We start from the raw sequence: 27,087 nt of genomic DNA, 5'->3' as shown, positions 1-27,087 counted from the left end.
GATCAAAAAATGTCACGTGCTTGAAAATGGTACCAATAAAAACGTCAACTCGTCCCGCAAAAAATAAGACCTCATATGACTCGGTGGGTCAAAATACGGAAAAATTATAGCTCTCAATATGTGGTGATGCAAAAACTATTTTTACAATAAAAAGCGTCTTTTAGCGTGCGACAGCTGCCAAAAATAAAAACCGCCATAAATAGTAAATCAAACCCCCCGTTATCACCCCCTTAGTTAGGGAAAAATAATAAAATTAAAAAAATGTATTTATTTCCATTTTTCCGTTAGGGTTAGGGCTAGGGTTAGGGCTTGGGTTAGGGCTAGGGTTATGGCTGAGATTAGGGTTAGGGGTGTGTTGGGGTTCGGGTTGGAGTTAGAATTGGGGGTTTCCACCGTTTGGGCACATCAGGGGCTCTCCAAATGCAACATTGCGTCTGATCTCAATTCCAGCCAATTCTGAGTTGAAAAAGTCATATGGTGCTCCTTCCCTTCCAAGCTCTGCCATGCGCCCAAACAGTGTTTTACCCCCACATGTAGGGTATCAGCCTACTCAGGACAAATTGCAAAACAATTTTTGGGGTCCAATTTCTCCTGTTACCCTTAGGAAAATAAAAAATTGGGGGCAAAAATATCATTTTTGTGGAAAAAAATGATTTTTTTATTTTCACGTCCGAGCGTTATAAACTTCTGTGAAGCACTTGGGGGTTCAAAGTGCTCACCACGCATCTAGATAAGTTCCGTGGGGGGTCTAGTGTCCAAAATGGGGTCACTTGTTGGGAGTTTCAATAGTTTAGGTACATCAGGGGCTCTCCAAACGCACATGACACCCGCAGACCATTCCATCAAAGTCTGCATTCCAAAATGGCTCTGCTTCCCTTCCGAGCCCCGACGTGGGTCCATACAGTAGTTTTCTCCCACATATGGGGTGTCAGCGTACTCATGACAAATTGGACAACAACTTTTGTGGTCCAATTTCTCCTGTTACCCTTGGGAAAATGAAAAAATTGGGGACTAATTGATCATGTTTGTGGAAAAAATACGATTTTTTTATTTTCATGCCCGGGCATTATAAACTTCTGTGAAGCCCTTGGGGGTTCAAAGTGCTCACCTCACATCTAGATAAGTTCCTTAGGGGGTCTAGTTTTCAAAATGGGGTCATTTGTGGGGGGTTTCCACTGTTTAGGTACATTAGGGGCTCTCCAAAGGCAACATGACACCCGCAGACCATTCCATTAATGTCTGCATTCCAAAACGTCACTACTTCCCTTCCGAGCCCTGACGTGTGTCCATACAGTAGTTTTCTCCCACATATGGGGTGTCAGCTTACTCAGGACAAATTGGACAACAACTTTTGGGGTTCAATTTCTCCTGTTACCCTTGGGAAAATAAAAAAAATGGTGACTAAAAGATCATGTTTGTGGAAAAAATACGAATTTTTTATTTTCACGCCCGGGCGTTATAAACTTCTGTGAAGCACTGGGGGGTTCAAAGTTCTCACCACACATCTAGATAAGTTCCTTTGGGGGTCTAGTTTACAAAATGGTGTCATTTGTGGGGGGTTTCCACTGTTTAGGTACATCAGGGGTTTTCCAATCGCGACATGGTGTCCGATCTCAATTCCAGCCAAAAATGTCAAATGGCGCTGCTTCCCTTCCGAGCTCTGCCATGCGCACAAATAGTGGTTTACCCCCACATGTGGGGTCTCAGCGTACTCAGGACAAATTGCACAATAACTTTTAGGGTGCTGTTACCCTTGGAAAAATAAGAATTGAGGGTGAAAAGATCATTTTTGTGGAAAAAATATGATTTTTTAATTGTACGGCTTTAGGTTATAAACTTCTGTGAAGCCCTTGGGGGTTCAAAGTTCTCAACACACATCTAGATAAGTTCCTTAGGGGGTCTAGTTTCCAAAATGGTGTCATTTGTGGGGGGTTTCCACTGTTTTGGTACATCAGGGGTTTTCCAATCGCGACATGATGTCCGATCTCAATTCCAGCCAAAAACGTCAAATGGTGCTGCTTCCCTTCCGAGCTCTGCCATGCGCCCAAATAGTGGTTTACCCCCACATGTGGGGTATCAGCATACTCAGGACAAATTGCACAATAACTTTTAGGGTTCTGTTACCCTTGGGAAAATAAAAATTGGGGTGAAAAGATCATTTTTGTGGAAAAAAATTATTTTTTAATTGTAAAGCTGTACGTTATAAACTTCTGTAAAGCCCTTGTGGGTTCAAAGTTCTCACCACATATCTAGATAAGTTCCTTGGGGGGTCTAGTTTCCAAAATGGGGTCACTTGTAGGGGGTTTCCACTGTTTAGGTACATCAGGGACTCTTCAAACGTGACATGGCGTCCGATCTGAATTCCAGCCAATTTTGCATTGAAAAAGTCAAACGGCGCTCCTTCCATTCTGAGCTTTGCCATGCGCCGAAACAGTCGTTCCCACCCACAAATCAGGTATCAGCGTACTCAGGACAAATTGCACAATAACTTTTGCAGTCCAATTTCTCCTGTTACCCTTGGTAAAATAAAAAAAATTGAACCTGAAGTATTTTTTTCGTGAAAAAAAGTTACATGTTCATTTTTTTTTTAAATATTCCAAAAAATTCCTGTGATGCACCTAAAGGGTTAATAAACTTCTTGAATGTGGTTTTGAGCACCTTAAGGGGTGCAGTTTTTAGAATGGTGTCACTTTTGGGTATTTTCTATCATATAGACCCCTCAAAGTGGCTTCAAATGTGATGTGGTCCTAAAAATATAATGGTGTTGTAAAAATGAGAAATCGCTGGTCAACTTTTAACCCTTATAACTTCCTAACAAAAAAAAATTTTGGTTCCAAAATTGTGCTGATGTAAAGTAAACATGTGGGAAATGTTAGTTATCAAGTTTTTTATGTGCCGTATCTCTGTGATTTAAGGGCATAAAAATTCAAAGTTGGAAAATTGCGAAATTTTCAAAATTTTTGCCAAATTTCCATTTTGATCACAAATAAACGCAAGTTATTTGAATGAAATTTTACCACTAACATGAAGTACAATATGTCACGAGAAAACAATGTCAGAATCACCGGGATCCATAGAAGCGTTCCAGAGTTATGACCTCATAAAGGGACAGTGGTCAGAATTGTAAAAATTGGCCCGGTCATGAACGTGCAAACCACCCTTGGGGGTGAAGGGGTTAATTGGGGCTATGCTATTATGAAGTGTTCCCTTCATGTTTTGAGCAGAGTACATTAATACATAATGTGAGAAAGTCATCATAATTGCTAAAGAAAAGTTGCTAAAGATGGCTGTCCTGTTAGCCAGGTATACAAGAAATCTAAATATTCCATAGGTATATGGCTGCAATGTTGGCTAGGATGTAGTAAGACGCTGAACACTCATTGTTCTGTTTTCTGTGTTCTCACTGCAGTAATCTGATGAGAAATGATTGCAGAGAGGGGACTTTTCAGCAGAAGCATGTCTACATTGCCATTCAGCTTAAAGACAACAGTGTTTTATGGTTAGTTTTGGTCATTTACCATTACTTTATCAACCCTTATTTACCTGTTAGGAGGTCGGGCCCTAGCCCTGTAATTATTGTTTACACTGTTTAGCTTTTATGATTGACATGCTTGAATGTGTTATATTATGTACTGACCTGTGCATTATATGTAAGCTGTGTATATGTGTTTTCTGCCATAATGTGTTATTTAGATATACTTGGTAGAGACAGTGTAGTTAGTGGAAATGGACACAAGATGGGGGCACTGAGCACATCCATTTGGGAGCACACTAGGAGGACATTAGAGGGTTAACTGGGGGACACTAGAGAGTTAATTAGGGGAGTGTTTAGCCGGGAATGAGTTGAGATAGATTTCCTGGTTCCAGTCAGTTGGGGGGGGGGCAGCCTTTGGTACGGTTCAGAAGGTATTGCTATTGAGAAGCCTAGCTGACACACAAGGTGGGAAACAGAGTCCCTAATGGTGCGGCCGCTATATATTCCCTTCAGAGTAACCACACACATAAGACCAATGTAAATTAAAATTGCTCTAAAGCCTCCCCGACATGTTTCACCAGAATCCTGGCGTCATCAAGGGAGAGAGGCTAATTTAGGGACTATGGTCAGTAAGGTACAGGATATAGCTAATCTGTTCCTTATGCCCATAGACCTTTGTTAATAATTTTAATCATCTATTTCTTAAGCAGCAAATTAAAGGTTATATTCTATGGTCTTTAGATGGGGGGGTTGTTGCCTCTGGCAAACTGTAATTAATTTCACACAAAACTCCCAAAATGGGCCAGACAAAATTGTTGGCACCCTCAACTTAATATTTGGTTGCACTCCCTTAGGAATACGGTAATTAACTGCAATCAATCGCTTCCTAAAACCATCAACAAATGTCTTACACCTCTCTCCTTCCAAACTGCTCCAGGCTTCTCATATTTGAAGGGTGCCTTCTCCCAACAGCAATTTTTACATCTCTCCACAGGTGTTCAATGGCATTTAGATCCCGACTTATTGCTGGCCACTTCAGAACTCTCCAGCGCTTTGTTTCCATGCATTTCTGGGTGCTTCTTGAAGTTTTTTGGGGTCATTGTCCTGCTGGAAGACTCATGACCAGGACACTAACCCAGCTGTCGGGCACTGGGCACTACATTGCGACCTAAAATCTTTTTGTAATCTTCAGATTTCATAATACCTTGCACACAGTCAAGGCACTCTGTGCCAGAGGCATACAAAACAACCCCAAAACATTTTTGAACCTCCACCATATTTGACTCTAAGTACAGTGTTCTTTTCTCATTCCATTTTTGGTAAACAGTAGAATGATGTGCTTTACTGAAAAACTATCTTGGTCTCATTTGTCCACAAAATGCTTTTTCAGAAAGATCTCTGTCAGCAAAGATCTTCCTTGCTTTCCTTCTATAGTGTTTAATTTTGTTCAAATGTCGATGGATAGTTCGCACCGGCACTGATTCCCCCTGAGACTGCAGGACAGCTTGAATTTCTTTGGAACTTCATTGGAGCTGCTTATCCACCATCTTTACTGTCTTGAGTTGCAAACTTTCATAAATTTTTCTCTGCCATTCACATCCAGGGAGATTAGCTACAGTGCCTTAGGTTGTAAACTTCTGGATTATGTTGGGCACCATGAACAAAGGATCATCAAGATCTCTGGAGATGGACTTGTAATCTTAAGATTGTTAATAATGTTCCATAATTTTGGTTCTCAATTCATCAGACAGTTCTCTTCTCCTCTTTCTGTTATCCATGCTTAGTGTGGCACACACACAGAGACACAGTGCAAAGATTTTTATCTTAATCTTAAGATTGTTAATAATGTTCCATAATTTTGGTTCTCAATTCATCAGACAGTTCTCTTCTCCTCTTTCTGTTATCCATGCTTAGTGTGGATTTTTATCTTAATCTTAAGATTGTTAATAATGTTCCATAATTTTGGTTCTCAATTCATCAGACAGTTCTCTTCTCCTCTTTCTGTTATCCATGCTTAGTGTGGCACACACACAGAGACACAGTGCAAAGATTTTTATCTGGTTTCAGGTGTGATTTTCATATTGCCCTCACCTGTTATTTGCTACAGGTGAGTTTGAACGAACATCACATGCTTTAAACAAAGTTATTTACTCACAATTTTACAAAGGTGCCAACAATTTTGCATCACCCATTTTGGAGGTTTTGAGTGAATTTATGTCCAGTTTGTATTTTTTTAGTTTTTTGTGTTGTTCCAATACACACATCGGAAATAAACGTGTATAACTAAACATGTGTAATTGCAATATTTTTTGAGAGAAATACCTCATTTTCAGGAACAAATTCAAGAGTGCCAACACTTTCGGTCATGACTATGGTGCACACACTCAGGTAGGCAGGCATTAGGCTTAAGGTAGCGTTCACACAGGCAATGCAGTTTTGGTCAAAATACGTGCAGTTTTTTATTGTTTTCCACAAGTTGCACAGCGCCAAAGCAACAAAATAAAAAGCATAAATCCCTTGCCAAAAATCCAGTCACATAATTAATTGTGACAAGGAACATCACTCAGATGTAACTGTTCACAAAGAAAGAAACCACTCCAAAAGAACATGAAGAAAAGGAGAAAACAGAGTGTATATGTTTCAAGGAATTTAGAAAATGTTATTGTGTCTCAAACATTTTTAAAAAGATTTCAAATGGAGATACAAAAAGACAGACAAAAAGTGACACCCATCCTTCACAATAGATCAATGTCATTTTAATCTTTACAAGTGTAAATAGTGAAAGAGGAATTGCTCCCCTGGTGCAAATCCCAAGAAGCATCCACATACAATAAATGTCTTCCAGTATTTGATCGTTTGCTGATTTTGTACGTTTGCCCTCTGACAAAGACAAGAACAGTCTATAATTTTAAAGGTAGGATAATTTTAACATTGAGAGGTAGAATATCAAAAATAAAATCCAGAAAATCACATTGAATAAATTATATAAGTTTATTTGCCTTTTGCAGTGAAAATAAGTATTTCATTCCTCTGGCAAACAAGATTTAATACTTGGTGGCAAAACCCTTGTTGGCAAGCACAGCAGTTAGACGTTTTTTGTAGTTGATGATGAGTTTTGCTCACATCAGGAGGAATTTTGGTCCACTCCTCTTCGCAGAACATCTCTAAATCAATAAGATTTTGAGGCTGTCACTTGGCAACTCGGAGCTTCAACTTCCTTCATAAGTTTTCTATGGGATTAAGGTCTGCAGACTGGCTAGGCCGCTCCATGACCTAAATGTGCTTCTTTTTTAGCCACTCCTTTGTTGCCTTGGCTGTATGTTTTGGGTCATTGTCTTGCTGGAAGACCCAGCCACGAACCATTTTTAATGTCTTGGCAGAGGGAAGGAGGTTGTCACTCAGGATTTTACGGTACATGGCTCCATCCATTCTCCCAGTAGTCCTGTGCCCTTAGCAAAGAAACACCCCAAAACATAATGTTTCCACCTCCATGCTTGACAGTGGGGACGGTGTTCTTTGGGTCACATGCAGTTTTTCACCTCCTCCAAACACGGCGCAGAGAAAACCTTTCCAATATATAATTTAAATAAAGTCTATACCTTAATGAAGGAATGCATCTTACTGACACTTAGGCTGGGGTCAGACTTGCGAGAGCAATGTGAGAAACTCGCACATCAAGACCCAGCACTGCTGCCTGAACTCGGAACTGGATTGTGCGGCTGCATAGGAATATATACAGCCTACAGCCGCACACTCCGGTCCCAAGTGCCGGTGATTGATGCGAGAGATTTGCGCGAGTTTCTCGCATCACACTCGCAAGTGTGACCCTGGCCTTACAGAAAGGAGGATCAGGTAGTCACAAAAACGTATATTATTAACTTTGCGCTAACTAACCAGCATAGACTTTTACTACCGCTGAGCTCTTATCCATCTTCTCAAAAGGATTCTGACTTGTTTCTCTCGTCAACATCAAGCCACATCCAGTCTGCTCAGCCTCCCCAGCAGCCTGACTAAGGGCTTGCTCACACTGCCGTAAAACAATGTTCCATCGGATAGCACTCGGATCACTGTTATACTATAGGTCAGTGCAGATCTGCAATTATTTTTCCATGCCAGTTCTTAATGAGAAAACAATCGCAGCGTGCTGAGTGCATCTGAGTATCTGATCGCACGCACCTATATAAATCTGTAGCTGTGAGTGAAACATCAGACTGTGCTTGGATGTCATCCGAGGGTAGTCCGATTACCATGGACTCCAACAATGGAGGAGATGGATAAATTACTTTCTCCATCCCTTTGCACCTGTGCTGAGCTTCTCTCATGCAAGAGAATTGGAGCACAGTGCACTGACACTTGGCTCAAATTCTAAAATAATCGGCATGATTCTCTCACATGAGAGAAATGATGGCTGTGTGACCCCGGCCTTAGATGAACACATAGCATAGTAGCAGGTGTAAGAAGATGAGCCGAGACAGAGTCACCGGTTTCCGGTGCCCTTTGAGGCCGGAACTATCGGGACTGTCACCACTGTTGCCGGGGGAGGATTCTTCTGGGAAAGGAGGACCTTCATGCTGGACAGCAGGGGTTGCAGGGAATATAAAAGGGACGGAGCACGGGAATGGGTCAGACTTGGCGGGGAAATGACAGGAGAAGGTTGACTCCCTCTCTGCTGCTCCGACTGCTAATTCCACGCCATTCATCCCCATCCCCCAGGGTACTTACTCTAAATATGACTGTGTCATGACTGAGCTTTCTTCTGACCCTGTCTTTTTGGATGGCTCTTTCCTGCCTGCAGTTGCAGATAAGCTGACATGCTCCGTTCTTAAAAACTGCTCCAGAGAACCGGCTGCTGCCGCAGTCTGTGATCGTGGCCACGGTTCATGTTCGGTGCATTCCCTGAGGAATTTACACAAAGGACGGTTTCAACGTTCCAGCACGTTCAAGCTAAGCGGGACTGGATACATCAGCACTGTAGGGAGACAGTGCTTCTCCTTCCTCCATAACATAGCCAGAGACATTGTCCACGATATACGATGCCGTCGGGAGATATTCCAACCTTTCCCCTACAAGAACTGCAAGCAATGTTACCTTGTTTTTTGTATATCTTTCTCTTGAGCATTGTCTTTGTGTGCAATTCCAGTCCTTGTCGTCACTAGTCTTGCCTCCCTGCATGGAGTATCCCTTCTTTAATTACCTGTTCAGTAAATCCTGCTAACCCCTTCTCTGCCTCCGGGTCTTCACTACATCCAAGAACCTCTCTCCTTTACACAGGTGTACTTATCAAAGCCTGCAAAACTAGGATTTAACCTTAGCCTATCTGGCATTGCTACGATATACACCGTGAAATCGCTGCAAAAGACCTCTCTGAGAAGACCATCGCCTTTTCAAGACCAGATTCCCTATGACAGATTTTCAGTATCACAATATGCAATTATTATGGGCACTGGGTAATAATATTTGCATGTAGGATATTGTTCACTGAGTTAAAAGCTATTGATTGCAGACTTTAGTAGATTGATCACCACAGACAGAAACCATTACATCAGATCTGTTGTGCTTTTACAGCCCTCCTCTCATTCCCTTTCTGCTTCCTTGTTCTAGCTTTACGTACTGCAGACTTCTCTTCCTCCATCTACCACCACCCACTTCTGTGAAACATACAGCAGTCACTGCTTGGAAGGAACGAGGAAAAGTGCGAACAGGGTAAGGCTCCATTTACTCTCATGTTTCTCGAAAAATACAAAGTTGATATAAGAAAAAAAGCTTTAGCACACATTCTTGCCATGAATCCGAGCTGATTCCCCTTCATTTGTCTTACATACGTGTATAAATCTGCCTATCTAAGACATACTGTATAACCAGTGCAGTCGTTATTACTTTGTCAGACAGGAAGAAAAGTCTGAAAGATAAAACTACTGAATCCTCTAAGAATACGTGCTACAGATGGTTTTACTATGTGTGAACACTCCCCAATTTTCAAAAAATATACAGTACAAGTAGGTGTATATAAATATTACTTCTTAAGAAACCCATACTGTGGTTTAATAGGTTCGTCTTGGGAAGATATACCCTCTCTAAAGTACCACTCCAATGTTTGTTTTTTTCCATTGCAGCACTTGAGTGGTGCTTCTAATGTGAGGTCCCTGCACCTAGTCTTATACTTACCTGCCGCTGCCTTCCCCTTTTATCGCCGCCAGTCTCCAGGGGTTTGTGACCTGTCAGATCGCTCCAGTATTTGCTGGGTGAGCCAGAGATCAATTTTCACTTAAAGGGAATCTGTCACCTCATTTTAGCCCTATAAGCTGCGGCCACCACCATCAGGGGCTTATCTACAGCATTCTGTAATGCTGTAGATAAGCCCCCGATGAAACCTGAAAGATAAGAAAAACATGTTAGATTATACGCACCGGGGGGCGGAGTTGGGTCCGGTGCCTCCCATCTTCATACGATGATGTCCTTCTCCTTGCTTCTCCCTTGGCTCCTGCGCAGGCGTACTTTATCTGCCCTGTTGAGGGCAGAGTAAGGTACTGCAGTGCGCAGGTGCCAGGAAAGGTAAGAGAGGTCCGGCGCCTGCGCACTGCAGTACTTTGCTCTGCCCTCAACAGGGCAGATAAAGTCCGCCTGCGCAGGAGCTGAGGGAGAAGCAAGGAGGAGGACATCATCGTATGAAGACGGGAGGCCCCGGACGGGACAGCGACAACCATCGGACCGGACCGAACGCCAGGGTGAGTATAATCTAACTTTTTTCTTATCTTTCAGGTTACATCGGGGGCTTATCTACAGCATTACAGAATGCTGTAGATAAGCCCCTGATTGTGGTGCCGGCAGCTGATAGGGCTAAAATGGGGTGACAGACTCCCTTTAATAATAATAATTTTGTTTCTATAGCACCAACATATTCCACAGCACTTTGCATTTTAGAGGGACCTTCAGTCATGTGACCACACGTATGCAATATACCTATTCACAGCCACATTCCAACTAGACTTTTTGCAGCCTTGCTCAATACACTTGCATTGAGTGAGGCTGCACCCATATAGTCAGAATTTGGCCAAGAGAAATACTGCATATTTGTAGACATATGAGCGCCTGCTCTCAGCACCGGAGAACTCTCACAGTGGGCAGTATGCACAATGTGAGGATTCACAAGTCGTAGTCACATAGAGTGGCTGCAGATCTGTAGCCTAAGGTCAGACAATCCCTTTTAATTTATTAATCAGGAGAATACAGAAGCTACAGTCTCTCTCTTAGTTTCTTTCTCTCCCTCTCTGTGGAGGACCGGACACATTTGTGCGTTGCATTGGCAACCCATTGTTTTCTCTAAGCATCATGCAATGCTTAAAGGACCTGACAAGACAAAAAGGGACCAGTATTTGTTCTTATTGTATCCCTGCTGCTCCAATGATTAATCTGTTTTCTTGCTTTTTTAAAATCTGCTGCATGGATCCAGAGATATTGCCATAATATTTAGTGCTAATTTATATGGTCTTTACAAGTAGGTGTGGCTCACAGGAATCTACGGTGGAATCTCTTTAGATTACTCCACATAACTACCCTGTGAGCTACGCCTACTTGGTGAAGACCATGAAAGTAATTAGCATGAAAAAAAAGTCAAATATCTCTGGATCCATACGGTGCATTTCAAAAGACAAAAACAGAATACTCAGGGGAACAGCGGGAGGAAAATAAGAGAAAAAACTGCCCACTTTCACCTGGTGCCATGTTATTCTCGAGTTTCCATATGGCTTATTTTTCCATAGGCACATTTACAGATCTGAATTAGATACTTTCTGTTGCCACAATATTAACTCTCCTGTTTTATTAGTTCTGTGTTTCCTGTTATTCTTTCTGTATCTTTAACAATCAAATCTATGTCTGGCAATCATTGCTTCTACCAACTGGTCACATGCGGCACAATGAATTTCTGTCTTCATTCTTGTTACAGACCCTAAGATGGAGGCACTGAGTTCTGCGTGCACCAATTTCTCACTCGACTTGTTCAGGAAGTTATGTCAAAACAACCCTAATGGAAATATTTTTTACTCTCCACTAAGTATCTCAGCAGCATTGGCCATGATTTTCCTAGGTACAAAAGGTAAAACTGCTGAACAAGTATCCAAGGTAAAAAATGAAAACCAGAAAGTCTTAACCATCACCAAGCTATGGCTGTAGAACTATACAGTAGTTACATAGGCACATGCCATGTTATATTATTCTATGTTAGGGATCTAAGGGGTAACGTTTCTCCTTGTGAAGCGTGACAAGCCAGACCTTGCATGTCAAAGTGTGGAGACTTATAAGCTATGCATGCTACTCTGGGAAATTAAATATGCAAATTGTCTCTTCAGAGAGGATGAGCGCCACCTATTGAAAGCAGCAATCCTAAAAGTTAATATTGACTCTAACTAGCCTTGCAATATGACTTTGGAAATCAAAACCTCAATTTGCTGATACGGTGTTTTGGAGTGTAGCCCATCATTAGTACAAGGTATGAGATCTGATTTCGCTAGGTGAGAGGCTTTGGACTGGGTTCTAAGGGATAACGTTTCTCCTGGTAGAGAATGACAAACTAAGCCTGGCATATCACAGTAAGGTGTCTTATAAGCCATGCATACTTCTCTGGGAAATTAAACATGCAATTAAATATTCTAAGTTACCGTAATTTTCAGACTATAAGACGTACTTTTTCCTCCAAAAATATGGCAGAAAATAGGGGGTGTGTCTTATATTCCGGATGTACCAGTTCTGGCTGAGGTGGAGGAGCGATTTTGGTGTAGCAACAGTTCACAGAGGCAGGAGCCGGTTGCTGCAGCTAACTCCTGTGCCCGCTGCTAAAGATAAATGAATATTCATTGCATTCCATGCCCATGCCCAAAACCTTAAAAAACAAACCATTACACTTACCTTCCCTGAGTGCCCTTGCAGCGTCCTGCTCCGATGCCAGCAACTGCTTTATGCTTGTAAGCAGCGCATTGCATAGATGTCGTGCGCTGCTTGCAAGCCAAAGGGCAATTGCCGGAATACTCAATGCTCTGCAGTGAAAGCTGGGACTATGTGCATGCAAAGCAGTGAGTATTCATTGTTCTCTAGCGTTCAGTGTCAGCCAGAGCCTTCCTGCTGCTGCCGGCAGTCACGTGTGTTGATACTTAAGAGAAATTAATATTCACCTCTCTTAAGTATCGGCACACGTGACCGGCGGCAGCAGCAGGAAGTCTCTGGCTGGCACTGTGCACGCTAGAGAGCAATGAACACACTGCTTTGTGCGCACACAGTCCCGGCGTGCACTGTAGAGCATTGAGTATTCTGGCAGCTGCCCTTTGGCTTGCAAGCAGCGCATGACATCCCTGCCATGTGCTGCTTACAAGCATAAAGCAGTTGCTGGCATCGGAAAAGGCCACTGCGAGGGCGCAAAGGGAAGGTAAGCGTAATGGTTTGGTTTTTTAATGTTTTCTGATGGGGTCAATCATACCAGGATAAGGAAAGGATGGGACCATGCATGTCAGGCTCGGGATGGGGGGAAATCATACCAGGATAATGTTGGGACCATGCATACCACATTAAGGATGGGGCCCTGCATACCAGGATAGGGATGGGGCCATGCATACTAGGAAGAGATGGGGGCCCTGCATACCAGGAGAGGGATGAGGGCAATCATTCCTACCAGGATAGGGATGAGGGGGCCCTGCACATGAGGATAGGGATGAGGGCGGTCATACCTGCCAGGATAGGGATGAGGGGGACCATTCTTACCAGGATAGGGATGAGGAGGCATGCATACCAGTATGGGGATGAGGGCCATACACACCAGGATAGGGATAATGGGGGCCATCCATACCAGGATAGGGGATAATTAGTACAGAATTGACCGCATTTCTTGCTTCAATTTTTCTTCCTAATTTCCTCCTCTAAAACCTCGGTGCATCTTATGGTCCGGTGCGTCTTATAGTCTGAAAAATGCGATATATTGCAAGTTATAGAGTCGACATTTACAGGTGCTTTTCACAAAATCAGAATATCATCAAAATGTTAATTTATTTTAGTTCTTCAATACAAAAAGTGAAACTCATATATTATAGAGTCATTACAAACAGAGTGATCTCTTTCAAATGTTTATTTCTGATAATGTTGATGATTATGGTTTACAGCCAATGAAAACCCACTTTTCCCTTTTTGTATTGAAGAACTGAAATAAATTAACTTTTTGATGATATTCTAATTTTGTAAGACGCACCTGTACTTTTAGGAATGCTGCTTTCAGTAGGTGGCTCTAGAGTTCTAGTCCTTTACTCCTTTTCCTTTCTAAAGACACAATTTGATATTCTGTGTTAGGGAAAAATTCATGTAAAATTCTGAATTTTACTAATCATGCTTACAGGCCATGGTAGCAGGAGAATTATACAGAGATGCATTTTCCTGATTATTGGTACATCATGTAGTATCATAGGTCACTTTTCTGAGGCAAATAAAACTAAAGTAATCTGTCTCTTATCAGTAAGGGATATCCAATACTAGAGCTTCACTATAACAACGGGTGCCATAATAATGATTAATGTACACGTATTTTGCTTGTTAAAGTTACTCATGTACTTGCTGAACTTTAGACTCACAGTTTATAACTTTATGTCAATCGGTCTGTTATAAAAAAAAAAAGTGGGATTCACAATAGAGAGGCTGTGTTCAATGCTATACTTTTTATCAGCTGCATTTAACCCCTGGAGGTATTTTCGTTTTTCGCTCCCCTTCTTCCCTAACTTTTTTTATTTTTATGTCAGCATGGCCATATGAGGGCTTGTTTTTTGTGGGATGAGTTGTACTTTTGAACAACACCTTTGGTTTTACCATGTCATGTACTAGAAAACGGGAAAAAAATCCTAAGTGTGGTGAAATTGCAAAAAAAGTGCAATCCCATACTTGTTTTTTGTTTGACTTTTTTGCTAGGTACACTAAATGCTAAAACTGACCTGCCATTATGATTCTCCAGGTCATTACGAGTTCATAGACACCAAACATGTGTAGGTTCTTTTTTATCTAAGTGGTGAAAAAAATTCCAAATTGCGCCATTTTCTGATACCCGTAGCGTCACCATTATTCGTGATCTCGGGTTAGGTGAGGGCTTATTTTATACGTGCTGAGCTGACTTTTTTAATGATACCATTTTGGTGCAGATGCGATCTTTTGATCGCCTGTTATTGCATTTTAATGCAATGTCGCGGCAACCAAAAAACAAAATTCTGGCGTTTTGACTTTATCGCTACGCCATTTAGCGATCAGGTTAATCTTTTTTTATTGATAGATCAGGCAATTCTGAACGTGCCAACACCAAATATGTGTATGTTTCTTTTTTTTATTGTTTTATTTGAATGGGGTGAAAGGGTATTGATTTGAACGTTTATTTTTTTATATTTTTTAAAAAATTTTTTTTTACTTTTGGCATGCTTCAATAGTCTCTGTGGGAGACTAGAAGCTGCCATAGCCCAATCGACTCTGCTACATATAGGCGATGATCACATCGCCTATATGTAGCTGAATTACTCACTTGCTATGAGTACCAACCACTGGGCGGCGCTCACAGCAAGCCAGCAGTGACAACCATAGAGGTCTGCTGGAGACCTCTGGTTGTCATGCCAACCCACCGGTGACCTGCGATCACGTGACGGAGGTCAGCGGTGAGCGGATTTCCGGCATGATGGCCGGAATCGCATGTTAAATGCCGCTGTCAGCTGACATATGTCGGGAAAGATGTGGGCTCACTGCCGGAGGCCACATCAAAGGGAGGGAGTCTGACATCGGCGTACTATTACGTCTGATGTCAGAAAGGGGTTAAAAAGAACCTGTCACCAGTTTTGGTCAATATACCGTAAGTTATGCCCATCACTTTTCAGGGCTGATATACAGCTTTCTATAATGCTGTATATCTGCCCCAACCCGACCTGTAAGAGAAGAAAAATAATTTTTACTACACTCACCTGCAGGGCGGTCCGGTCCAAGGGGTGTCGTTCTTCTTGGTCCGGCGTCGCCTTTCTTCTTACCATGCTGCCCTCCTACTTGCTTTGTGTGGATGACTCGTCCCTGCGCCATCCACACAGACTCCTCGGTATCGTGCTCCTGCGCAGGCGTACTTCTCTGTCCTGTTGAGGGCAAAGCAAAGTATTGCAGTGCGCAGGTGCCGGGAAAGGTCAAAGAGACCCAAAGCCTGTGCAGTGCAGTACTTTGCTTTGCCCTCAACAGAGCAGAGAAGTACGCCTGCGCAGGAGCACGATGCCGAGGAGACTGTGGATTATGCAGGGTCGCGTCATCCACATGAATCAAGCAGGAGAACGGCATCACAAGAAGATGGGAGGCGCCTGGACCAATAAGAGGGACACCCATCGGACCGGACCGCCCTCCACCCCCCGATGCGTATAATAAAACTTATATTTCTTCTCTTACAGGTCGAGCTGGAGACAGATAGACAGCATTATAGAATGCTGTATATCAACCCTGAAAGGTGTAAATTACTGTATGTCGGCCAAAACTGGTGACAGGTTCCCTTTAACTGTCCAAGCAAAATTAATATGATTTCATGAAAACTCGTGTGTTTTTGGTGTTTTTTTTTTCTTATAAGCTTCTATGGGGAGCCTGAAAACAACACATGTAAAAAATGCAGTTACACTTTTAAGTGCAGAATAAAGAGATTTTCTGTACTAAAATAAAAAGGCATTGAAAATATGTTACTTCAAATCTGCCCCAAAAACGCATCAAAAGAAGGGGAAAACACAGCAAAGCAAAAGCAATATTTAGAAAAGATTGTTATTGCATACTTTGGTGCGAACACCTGCAGAAAGCATGCAGATAAAAACAGCAGAAATAGCGCAGCATTTAGGCTATGTGCACACGGTGCGGATTCTGCTGCAGATCAGCAGCGTTTCAGGCTCTGCGGGTCCGCAGCAGATTTAGGTGCGTTGTACAGTACCATTGTTTTCAATGGTAAACTGAAAAATGCTGTGCACATGCTGCGGATTTTTCCGCAGGTTGAAATCCGCAGCATGTCAATTCTTTGTGCGGATTCTGCTGCGGTTTCACACCTTCTCCATTGTAGAGGTGTGAAACCGCAGGGCTAAACCGCAGGCTAATCCGCAGGCAAACCACAGGTCTTTTGACCTGAGAATTTACCTGCAGATTTTTCCAAATCTGCGTGGAAAAATCCGCAGGACCTAAATCTACGTGTGCACATAGCCTTACGCTTCATGTGGCAGACGGCCCTAGACAGATGGCCGTATAACTCGTGCGAGGTTCACATCTCAATCCTCGGACTGACCATAGGCTCTCCTGACCTCAGCATGACAGCTGCATAGAAATACATCATGCTGTCATGCTCTGGTCAGGAGAGGTGTTGAGCCAGTCTGAGCAGAGCAATGCGATCCTTTGAATAGCTATATGCCGTCAGTCTGCCCCTTACCATTATTATTTGCACGGGTGGGGAAGGACAACAAATAATCTGTAAACTCATGCTGTAGTCAATAGCTTCAAAGCAAAAAGTGATATCGGTAAAGGGTGCCATATTTTGTCAACCTCTCATGTACACCCAGTATTATAAATTCTATTACATACACTTAAAGTTGTGAATTTTTATTTTGCAAGTGTTAAAATTGTGTTAAAAATTGGGTTTCCATTGGGTAAAAAATTCATACATTTTGGCTTTAGTTTTTAGGATTTATGATCAAGGATTCTTTTTTTGTTCAAACAGATCCTTTTTTAGGAGCAGTGTATTATGAGGCTGATGTAATTCCACCCTCTTTACCAGTGATCTGAGATGACACACTACCATCTCCTCCTTTAAGTTAATCTGTCACCAGCTTTTTGCAACCCAATCTGAGAGCTGTATTATTTAAGAGTAGAGACCTTGATTCCAGCGATGTGTCACTTATTGAGCTGCTTCCTGCAGTTCTGATAAAATCACTGTATTATCAGATGCAGATCTAACAGTTCTCTGAATGCGGAGCCCTGCATAACCCCACCCACATCACTGATTGGCTGTTAACAGGTCTTTACAGAGCACATAAATATGGAGGACAACATGACAGCAAGTTTACCAGTCCTCTAATAATGAACTCCTGCTGATAAATCAGTGATTTAATCAAAACTACACCAAGCAGCCTAGTGATACATCACTGGAATCAGGGTCTCTTTCTCTACATTATGCTGCTCTCAGAATATGTGGCAAGAAACCTGATGACAGATTCCCTTTAATATTTAACCTTCATTTGCTGTAACATTCTTTAAAACAAGTTGGAAACATGGAATATTGGAAACTATAGTACAACAGCGACATCAGTGAGAAATGAAGTAATTACTTTATCTTCCTAATAGGTTTTAAATCAATGTAGCCAGCAGTCTAAAATGTAAGTGCATGAAAGTGAAGTGAAAGCTAGATTAGATAATTAAAAGAAAATGTTTTTTATCATACCAAGAATATTTTAGCCATTATTTCTGCATTTCTAATATTAATCTCTGAAAATACACCTGTATGTGGTGATACGTATAGTGGGCATTGCAGCGTTTGGGCCTTGGGTTTTATTATGACCAGGAAAAATTCTGCATGGAGTTTATATCTCATTATTGGAGGGATCAAGATTTGCTTAAAATTAGATTTACACTATCCATTGAATAGGGGATATATTTTCAATTGTTGGGGTCCAAATGCTGGTTCTCTGATTCAATTGATTTTCAATGGGACCAATCAGAAATAGCTAAACACTGAATGAATGGAGCAGAGGGGCACATTCACACAAAGCTTTTCTAAAAAGCCCAGTTCATAGAGTCAGTGGGGACCCCAGTGGTGAGACCCCAGTGATTGGGAAGTTTTCCCCTATCCCATTGACAGGGGTTATTTTATAGACTTTGTACACCCTTGATAATAATAATATTTTGTTACTTGTAATTATTAATTCTAGTCATGCAAAACAAAGTTACTGACTTTTATGTTACAATATGAGTATTATGAGCACAAATACAGATCTTCCCAATTTGCCAATTTGCAGAGATTTCCAGTATATATTCGAAGGATGGATCTTACTATAAATTCTGATTTTACATGCACATACATTTATTTTTATCTATACCTTTAGGCACTGCATTTTGAAACTGTTAAAGAAGTTCATGCTAACTTCCAAACCCTGAATGCTCAGATTAATAAGAAATCTAGCTCCCATACCCTGAATCTGGCTAACCGGTTATACGGAGAACAGACCTTCAACTTTCTTCCTGTAAGTCAATCACAATATTATTACTATTTTGATTATTATGATTTTTATTTTTTTATATATTTTTTATCATTCTCACAGAGAGGAAACATCTGCATTAATAATGATACTGTTTTATGTCTTTGCTCAAATTCCTTATCAGAGTCTTGAGCAAAGGAAGTGACGGAATCCCTGGTCAATACCAAAAAAATACAAAACTGTGTATGTGGACATGAGTCATTGATATAGACATCCAGGAGAGGATGAGGCTCAATAAGCATTTTCCTATACAAATAACACAACAGGACTCTGTTTTTTGAGGCCTTTTATTGAAGGCGTAATGTATATCTCATTGTAACAGTTTACATTAGTCTGGTAAATATAAAATGTCTTGCTTTGTTACATCCATGAATAGATTTGATATCCTGAAGAATGGCGATGGAGCCATCTTTCTGTCACACCACCTGTTCTGTGACCTTGTCACTTGGGCTCAGGCAGCTCATACATGAGGCACACGGCCCTCTGTCGGCTCTGCTGAGTCACGTCATGGACACTTCAGCTGCAGCTGTTGGGATTAGATGGACAAGAGGGTGCAGAAATTCTTCAGAGTAGCTGATACTCAGATACATATATGCGTTAAAATATTTTTAGGATGTTTTTACAGGGCACTGTTTGTCTTTTAGGCCGGTATTAGGCCTCCCTATAGAACTCACATACACTCTATTGAGGCCACGTCTATTAAAATGAACATCGTTCATAGAGACTGTAGCATCCTTTTCGGCCGTGAACAGCTGCAGGCTTGTGCATTTGTGAAACATGTTTTAATTTTCAACCATTATGTGAATTTTTTTAATTTTATTTCACTACTGAAAAGTCATGACTATTACACTACACGTTTTGATGCCGTACCGGAGTCTTTTAGGGGGTGAATTCCCTTTAATCTTCATTTTTAACAAAAAGGCACAGACTGGGGCTACTAAAGACACTGTAGCAAGTGTCGGTGGCATTTTGTGGAGCAAAAAACTTCTCATAGGATGACCATTAATACAACATTGCATAAAGTCGCCAATAATTGTAAAGAGCTGGGTGTCATTTTCACATTTTCACACTGTTCCAAGCGTCTTTCAAAAAATATAAGAATATGGGAGTATTATATGATTTTTTTTCAAATGTTATAATTGAGGTTTTACATTTTTACTTCTAAGTATGAGAATTGTTCTGGCAGAAAAATAGTGAATTCCTGTGCCATTTTTATTGCAGTATAGGGCATGACAAATATTACAATCGAGTTCATGTAAGGTAATTCATTCACATAGCGTTGAATAGCATCAGAAGATCAGTTCTGAGCATGAATAAGTTATGTCGATAGAAAGTTGCCTGCTACAAAATTCTCTCTTTTGTATTATTACTGTGCTTCACTACGGCAAACAATGAGCAATCCGAAAGCTGTTTGATATGGTCTGAAGCTGTGCAATCATTGTGGTGTGTGAGCTGGGGTGGGGATGGGATTCAATCCTTTGTCTTGTCATCTGTGTGAATACATGACAAATTCATGGTGGGAATTACTAAAATACGGGGTCGATTTATCAGGCAGTTTTTGCTAGAATTTTCTTGTAAAACTACTTGAGAAGCTGCCAAATTCTTGTACAACTCAAGACTGCGTAAAAAAAGTGTGATCTTTGGCGTTTTACACTAGTTCTGGCCAGCTCTGCAAACTTTTTAAAAAGTGGGAGGAATATGATTGGAACAAAGCGTGGTAAAGTGTGATCGATAAACTAAAGACACAAGGGTGGCATTAATTACTATTGAATAGTGTCTGTCGTACATTTCTGGTGGTAACGCAGGGCGATTGAAATGTGCCAATCTATTAATTGGTACATGCCTTTTAATGAATTTTGTACATCTTAATCCAGTTCTCCATTACCTTCAAAACTTAAGATCTGGATCTAAATGCTTAATTTCTAACTTAAAAGGGTTGTCCCCTGTCAGGATATCTTGGCATAGTTTGTTGTAAAAAAAAATCTACCCTGTACACACAGTCCCCAGCGTTCCTTGTGGTGTATGATGCCACATCAACATTGTGGCAGCCAATTAGTGTGCTCAGCGGCTCTGTGCTGGTCATTCACATTTCCAAAAGTACCCACACATGCACACAGTGCTCCCAGAGATAGTGCCGCATAGATAATGTCCAGAATAAGTAAATAGTATCTATTGCTTGCTTGTCTGTGCTTCCATTATACGTCTTGGATATAGAGTACCCAAAGTAAAGAAATTTTAGTGTGGATCTGTACAATAAATTATAGGACAGGAAATGAGAACTGGGATGATATTATCCGATTATACTTTTCTGTGAACCATTTTTGGTTTTTACAAAGCTATGGTAATACTAGCTAAAAATATTATTGAAAACAAAAGGTATCAATATTGTAATGGAAAAACTGCAGCATCTTCACATAGAGATTACTTGTGGCCACTGACCCAGTGTACTTATGGTCTATTTGTACAAAATGAGATATGTAAACCCTAGTAAAATGTGTATATTTATTAGTCTGTCTGATAAAGGCCACCATTCACATTAGATAGCGGCTCCCGACTCCCACGAAAACAGCAACCTTGCTCCTATGCTCACTCTGAGAACGCCACTGACAGACTCCTCTGGCACCAGTTTATCTCAATGGGGAACAAAAGGATCAGCCATTGAAATTCAACAGGTTGGATCTATAGTCTGATGGGGAGAGTCAGGAGGCCTCGATACGTATTAGATTGTCAGCTGATCCTGTCGATATCGACGCTTATAGACAACATTATTCTAATGTGCACAGGGCCTTAACATTATCCCCTACCCACAGCATTCAACACTGACCAACTCCTCTTCTTATTGGTCAAACTTTATGTAACATCTGAAATGTTACTTTTTGGCAGGAATTTTTGGCATCTATCCAAAGTTTATACAAAGCTGAACTGGACACCGTTGATTTTATTTCTGCACATGAAGCTGCTAGACAGGAAATCAATAAATGGGTTTCAGAACAAACAAAAGGTCAGTATTCTGTTAAACATGTGAGAATGATTTTGACATGCTGGGGGGGACACATCAACACATCAAAGGGGTTGACCCGTCTAACATAACAAGTCTCCAGTCACTCTGTGTGACTGCATACTTATGAATCCTCACAGCGTGCTGCGAGGATACTTGGGTGTTAGTGCCAGCAATGGCGGTCACTCGTCCACTAGTATGCAATATACATACTGTACTCCCGGCCAGAACTCATACAGACGGTTTCCAGAGTGCTCAGTACTAATGTATTGCATGAGGCAAGAAATAATCTAGTCTGGTTCTGACCAGGAGTATGCATATTGTATGTTTGGGGTTATATGGCCGTTGTTCCGGGCACTGACACCCGAGTTATCCTCACAGCACGTACTGGGTGACGATTCACAAGACTGCAGCCATATAATGTGTTTGCAAACTTGTTACTGTAGACCGAACAACACCTTTAAGCATTGAAGATGAAATACCTATTTGTCACTTTATCCGTCTACCTTTTTAGTACTGGGCAGAGTCTTATTTGCCTTAAAGGGAACCTGTCATCTACGGGCAGCATGAGTCTGTGCCTGGCTGCACAATTGCAGCTAGGTATATTATTCTTTAAAATCTTTGAGAGAAAATATACTTCACAGACTGGTTCAGTGCCGTTCTCACTATGTGAGAGACCTGTTAATCACCTGCAGAGGTGCTGGGAGAACCACCAGAGCATTTCAGAGAATAAAATACTTGCATGTAATTGTGCAAACAAGCTCCTATGCACACCATGAATCAGGTGATAGGTTCGCTTTAACCACTTTTCGACATTGGGCATAATAGTGCGCCCATTTTGGACTCTCCGTTTGGTGTGGGATCAGCGCTGGAGCCTGCACCTCTTTCCTGGCACATGACAGTTGATCTATACAGCTGACGTGCCCAGAACAGCTGCGGATTGAATTGCGATCCACCCGCGGCTGTTAACCAGTTAGATGCCGCTGTCAATCTCTGACAGCTGCATTTAACTCGCACTTAACAGAAGTGTGTCGCTATTCCCACTCATTGGTGATCCGTCACATGATCGCGGGTCACCGATTGGTTGGCATGACAACCAGAGGTCTGCAGCAAACCTCTATGGTTGTCATTGCCAGATTGCTATGGTTGGCTCTCATAGCAAGTGAGCATTTTTGGTACACACAGGCCATCTGATCATCGCCTGTATGTAGCAGATGTGATCAAAGTATTTCAGTTTCTAGTCTCTTATGGAGACTATTTAAGCATGCAAAAAGTAAAAAAAATGTTTTTAAAATATAAAAAAAATAAATAAAAGTTCAAATCACTCCCCTTTCGCTCCAATCAAAATAAAACAATAACAAAATCAAATATACACATATTTGTTATCGCCGCTTTCAGAATCACCCGATCTAGCAATATAAATAAAAATTAACCCAATTGCTAAATGATGTAACGAGAAAAAAATCAAAACGCCTTATTGACTGAAAAATAAAAAGTTATGGCTGTGGGAAGAAAGGGAGCAAAAAACAAAAATTCAAAAACTGAAATACCCATGGTGATTAAGGGGTTAAAAACAGAATCCTTTGGAACATTCCTTGCAGGGACATTTCTTAAAGTGAACCCATCACATTTATCATGCTATCCTATGCATGTTGCAAAGCACAATGAGCGAAGCAGGTTTTCACGTCGGCACCTCTCAGCACGTGATATGGGGTGCGCCTGCAATGGTTAATTTAACTCCTCTCACTCAATCCAACACTAAACTAGACTATAAAGTGAGCATAAATTACACCCTGACATGGTTATGTAACATGCTGCCACCACGATTAAACACACTGGGTGATGAGTCCCCGAAATATGTTATTGTCTGACAATCAAAAAGGGCACACACTCTATGAAACATTATGGATTCTTTAGAACATACAAGGATCAAACTTATTAAAGATTTTTAAGCTTTATTATAAATATATACAGTGCTAACAATAAAATATATAAAAAGGTAAAAATTAGATGACCCACGAATATGCAAAACAGTTATAAAATAAAAAGGCAGAAATGACAGAAATTACTATTGTTCTTCTGTTTCCTTGAAGGAAAAAGTGAATTATGGATCACAAGCAACCTAGGATGCCCTCATATGTGAACAACTTCTTTTGTGCCACCCAGCTTTTTATAGTCTTGACTAGTGATGAGCGAGTATACTCGTTGCTTGGGTTTCCCCGGGCATGCTCGGGTGATCTCTGAGTATTTTGGTGTGCTCAGAGATTTAGTCTTCATCGCCTCAGCTGCATGATTTACGGATGCTGGACAGCCTGAATACACATGGGAATTTCCTAACAAACAGACATTCCTCACATGTATTCTGCCTGTCCAGCAGCCACAAATCATGCAGCTGAGGCGATGAAAACGAAATCTCCGAGTACGCCAAAATACTCGGAGACCACCCGAGCATACTCGGGCAAACCTGAGCAACGACTATACTCGCTCATCACTAGTTCTGACCATAGGCTCATATTTCCAGGATGATCTGAATTGGAATATTTAAAAATTGTGGTTTGTGATTGGACAGTGAGCTAAGGACTTTGCATTTCAAATATCTTGTGTCTTCCCAACTCCTCTCTATACAGTAAATATGCTGTTACAGACCATTTGTTTACCTTTGAATCTCAGGGTTCATATTTGACACCTCCAGCAAAAGTCCCTTTGTGTTTGCAATACTGGTATATCCAGGTTCACCTTTTGACAACTACAGGGTGGGCCATTTATATGGATACAGCTAAATAAAATGGAAATGGTTGGTGATATCAACTTCCTGTTTGTGGCACATTAGTATATGGGAGGAGTCAAACTTTTTAAGATAGGTGGTGACCATGGTGGCCATTTTGAAGTCAGCCATTTTGGATCCAACTTTATTTTTTTCAGTGGGAAGAGGGTCATGTGACACATCAAACATTGAGAATTTCACAAGAAAAATAATGATGTGCTTGGTTTTAACGTAACTTTATTTTTTCATGAGTTATTTTTCAAGCTTATGACCACTTATAAAAATGTGTTCAAAGTGCTGCCCATTGTGTTGGATTGTCAATGCAACCCTCTTCTCCCACTCTTGACACACTGATAACAACACCGCAGACTTGTAAATCCTGGTCACATGCAGTGTGTGGCTATCAGTATTCTCAGGTGCCGGCACCAGGAGCAGGTGTTCATTTGACCACAAGTATGCAATCTGCATACTTCTGGCCACATTTGTACTAGACATGTTGAGTCTTGCTCAATTTACTGCAGTCACCCGTCCACTCCTGGCAGCGGCACCGGAGAATCCTAACAGTGCGCACACTGCATACAGTGTGGATTCATGAGTTTGCAGTCATACAGAGTGATTGCAGACTTGAGCCGCATGCCTGGACAACCCCTTTAAGTATTTACAGCACATTTGCTGGTTGCACATTCATGCTGACAAACTCCACAGCCACTGGAAGATCATAGTATACAGGGCAGGAAAATAACCCACACTGTGTAGTGGCAGCTCTCAGGTACTGCAGTTCAGATAACATTAACTTGGTAAATGAGGTACAACACATGAGAATGACCAGTTAATGGAGCTCTGGTATTCAGACTTCCTCTTCTGTGAACTTTCTCAGCCTCATCTTTATCAGCTGAGCTGTGCTGGTTGTCTGGACCTTCAGAAATTTGATGTTGATGTCCTATATCGTTGGTAACCCTCTTGACTTGTTATTTTTTCCACCTCTGAGCTAAAACGATTGGGCACCAGACTACAATGACACAGCAGAACAGAGATTTACTGTTATCTCAGAGGATTGCCCATAATAGATGTAGCTCAATGGATAAGATTTATTAGGTATGTTGGGTTTTCATCTGAAATTGTACAATAAATATATGTCCTATTACCGATTACAAGTAAAGATCTTGAAACATAAGTTTATAGAAAGATGAATATTTTTTCTTTGCACAAAGAAATTTTGTTTGTAAGACTGGACAAACAGTATGGAATTAAACAGTAACATCATATTCTGTTTGCTATTTACTATGTTTTACAGGAAAAATTCCAGAAGTACTATCTGAGGGAACAGTTGATGGAACGACCATATTAGTGCTGGTGAATGCCATATATTTTAAAGGTGACTGGGCTGAGAAGTTTAACCCAGAACAAACAAAAGAAGTACTTTTTAGATTAAACAAGGTAATCTCTTATTCAATCTTGAGAGTATCATTAAGGCTGGAGTCACACGTAGCGACTCACCAGCGATCCTGACAACGATATCAATGTGTCAGGATCGCTGGTGAATCGCTATGTGATCGCTGGTGAGCTGTCAAACAGACAGCTTCACCAGCGATCAGCACAGCGACGCCGAGTGCCCAGCGTCACTGTGCACGTTAGTAACCAGCGCGCTGATGCAGGAAGCTGGTAACTAACATACACATCGGGTATCTAAGGGACATGCCTCCCTAGAAACCCGATGTGTACGTTAGTTACCAGCTCCCTGCATCAGCGCGCTGGTAACTAACGTACACATCGGGTATCTAAGGGACGCACGTCCCTTGGATACCCGATGGGTACAATAGTTACAAGCAGATCGCTGGTCTCCTGCCTGTCACACGCAGCGATGCGTGGTGGCTAGCGGGAGACCAGCGACCAAAAAAAGTCCTGGCCTTTCCTGCAGCGATCAGCGATACCGGCAGGGGGCCGGTCACTGATCGCTGTCACACACAGCGATCTCGCTGGTGAGATCGCTATTGTGTCACAAAAATTGTGACTCAGCAGCGATCTCGCTAGCGAGATCGCTATGTTTGACGGGGCCTTAAAGAAGCACTCGTCCCATCAAAGTTTTTATCCTCTTAATATATTGCAGTCATCATATTGTATAGCACTGTGTACTTAGAATTGCTCATTTACCTTTCTATCCAGTTAATTCTTCTCTTTTCCATTAGGTCTATGACATCACGTGATTAAAAACTGACTAGCTGAATCCTTCTAAGCTCTATGTACAGTTGAAATCAGACGTTTACATACACTAAATAAAGACATGCATGTTTTTCTCAATATCTGACATGAAATCAGAATAAACCTTTCCCGTTGTAGGCCTATTAGGATTACCATAGTTATTAATATTTACCAAATGCCAGAATAATGAGAGAGAGAGAATGTTTAAAGGCATTTACATAGGTTGAAAAAAAACCTTGGTCCATCAAGGTTAACCCTTCTCCACCAATTATACATTTGTCACCAATTTAACTATAACTCACATTGTTATGTGTAGTGAGGAAATCATCCAGCCCTTTTTTAAAAGCGCTTATAGTGTCTGTTATTACTGCCTCTTGTGGTCGGGCATTCC

The 27,087-nt window shown here is 41.3% G+C and overlaps 1 protein-coding gene across 1 annotated transcript in view; it reads left to right on the top strand.

Moving 5' to 3' along the window:
• Positions 1 to 9,024: 9,024 nt before the first annotated feature.
• SERPINB1 (serpin family B member 1) overlaps positions 9,025 to 27,087 on the top strand; it is a 33,476-nt gene continuing 15,413 nt past the window's right edge. Inside the window, exons 1-5 of the mRNA XM_073550152.1 lie at positions 9,025 to 9,178; positions 11,421 to 11,596; positions 18,583 to 18,720; positions 21,619 to 21,736; positions 25,792 to 25,934. Coding sequence (XP_073406253.1) covers positions 11,429 to 11,596; positions 18,583 to 18,720; positions 21,619 to 21,736; positions 25,792 to 25,934 — 567 coding nt within the window. The 5' untranslated portion in view covers positions 9,025 to 9,178; positions 11,421 to 11,428. The remainder of the gene's footprint in view (positions 9,179 to 11,420; positions 11,597 to 18,582; positions 18,721 to 21,618; positions 21,737 to 25,791; positions 25,935 to 27,087) is intronic.

The sequence above is a fragment of the Dendrobates tinctorius genome, unplaced genomic scaffold (assembly GCF_039654945.1).
Source record: "Dendrobates tinctorius isolate UK_male_01 unplaced genomic scaffold, ASM3965494v1 ptg000163l, whole genome shotgun sequence".
Lineage (NCBI taxonomy): Eukaryota > Metazoa > Chordata > Amphibia > Anura > Dendrobatidae > Dendrobates > Dendrobates tinctorius.
The sequence above is the reverse complement of the archived record's forward strand: the minus strand, read 5'-3'. Positions and strand labels throughout refer to the sequence as shown.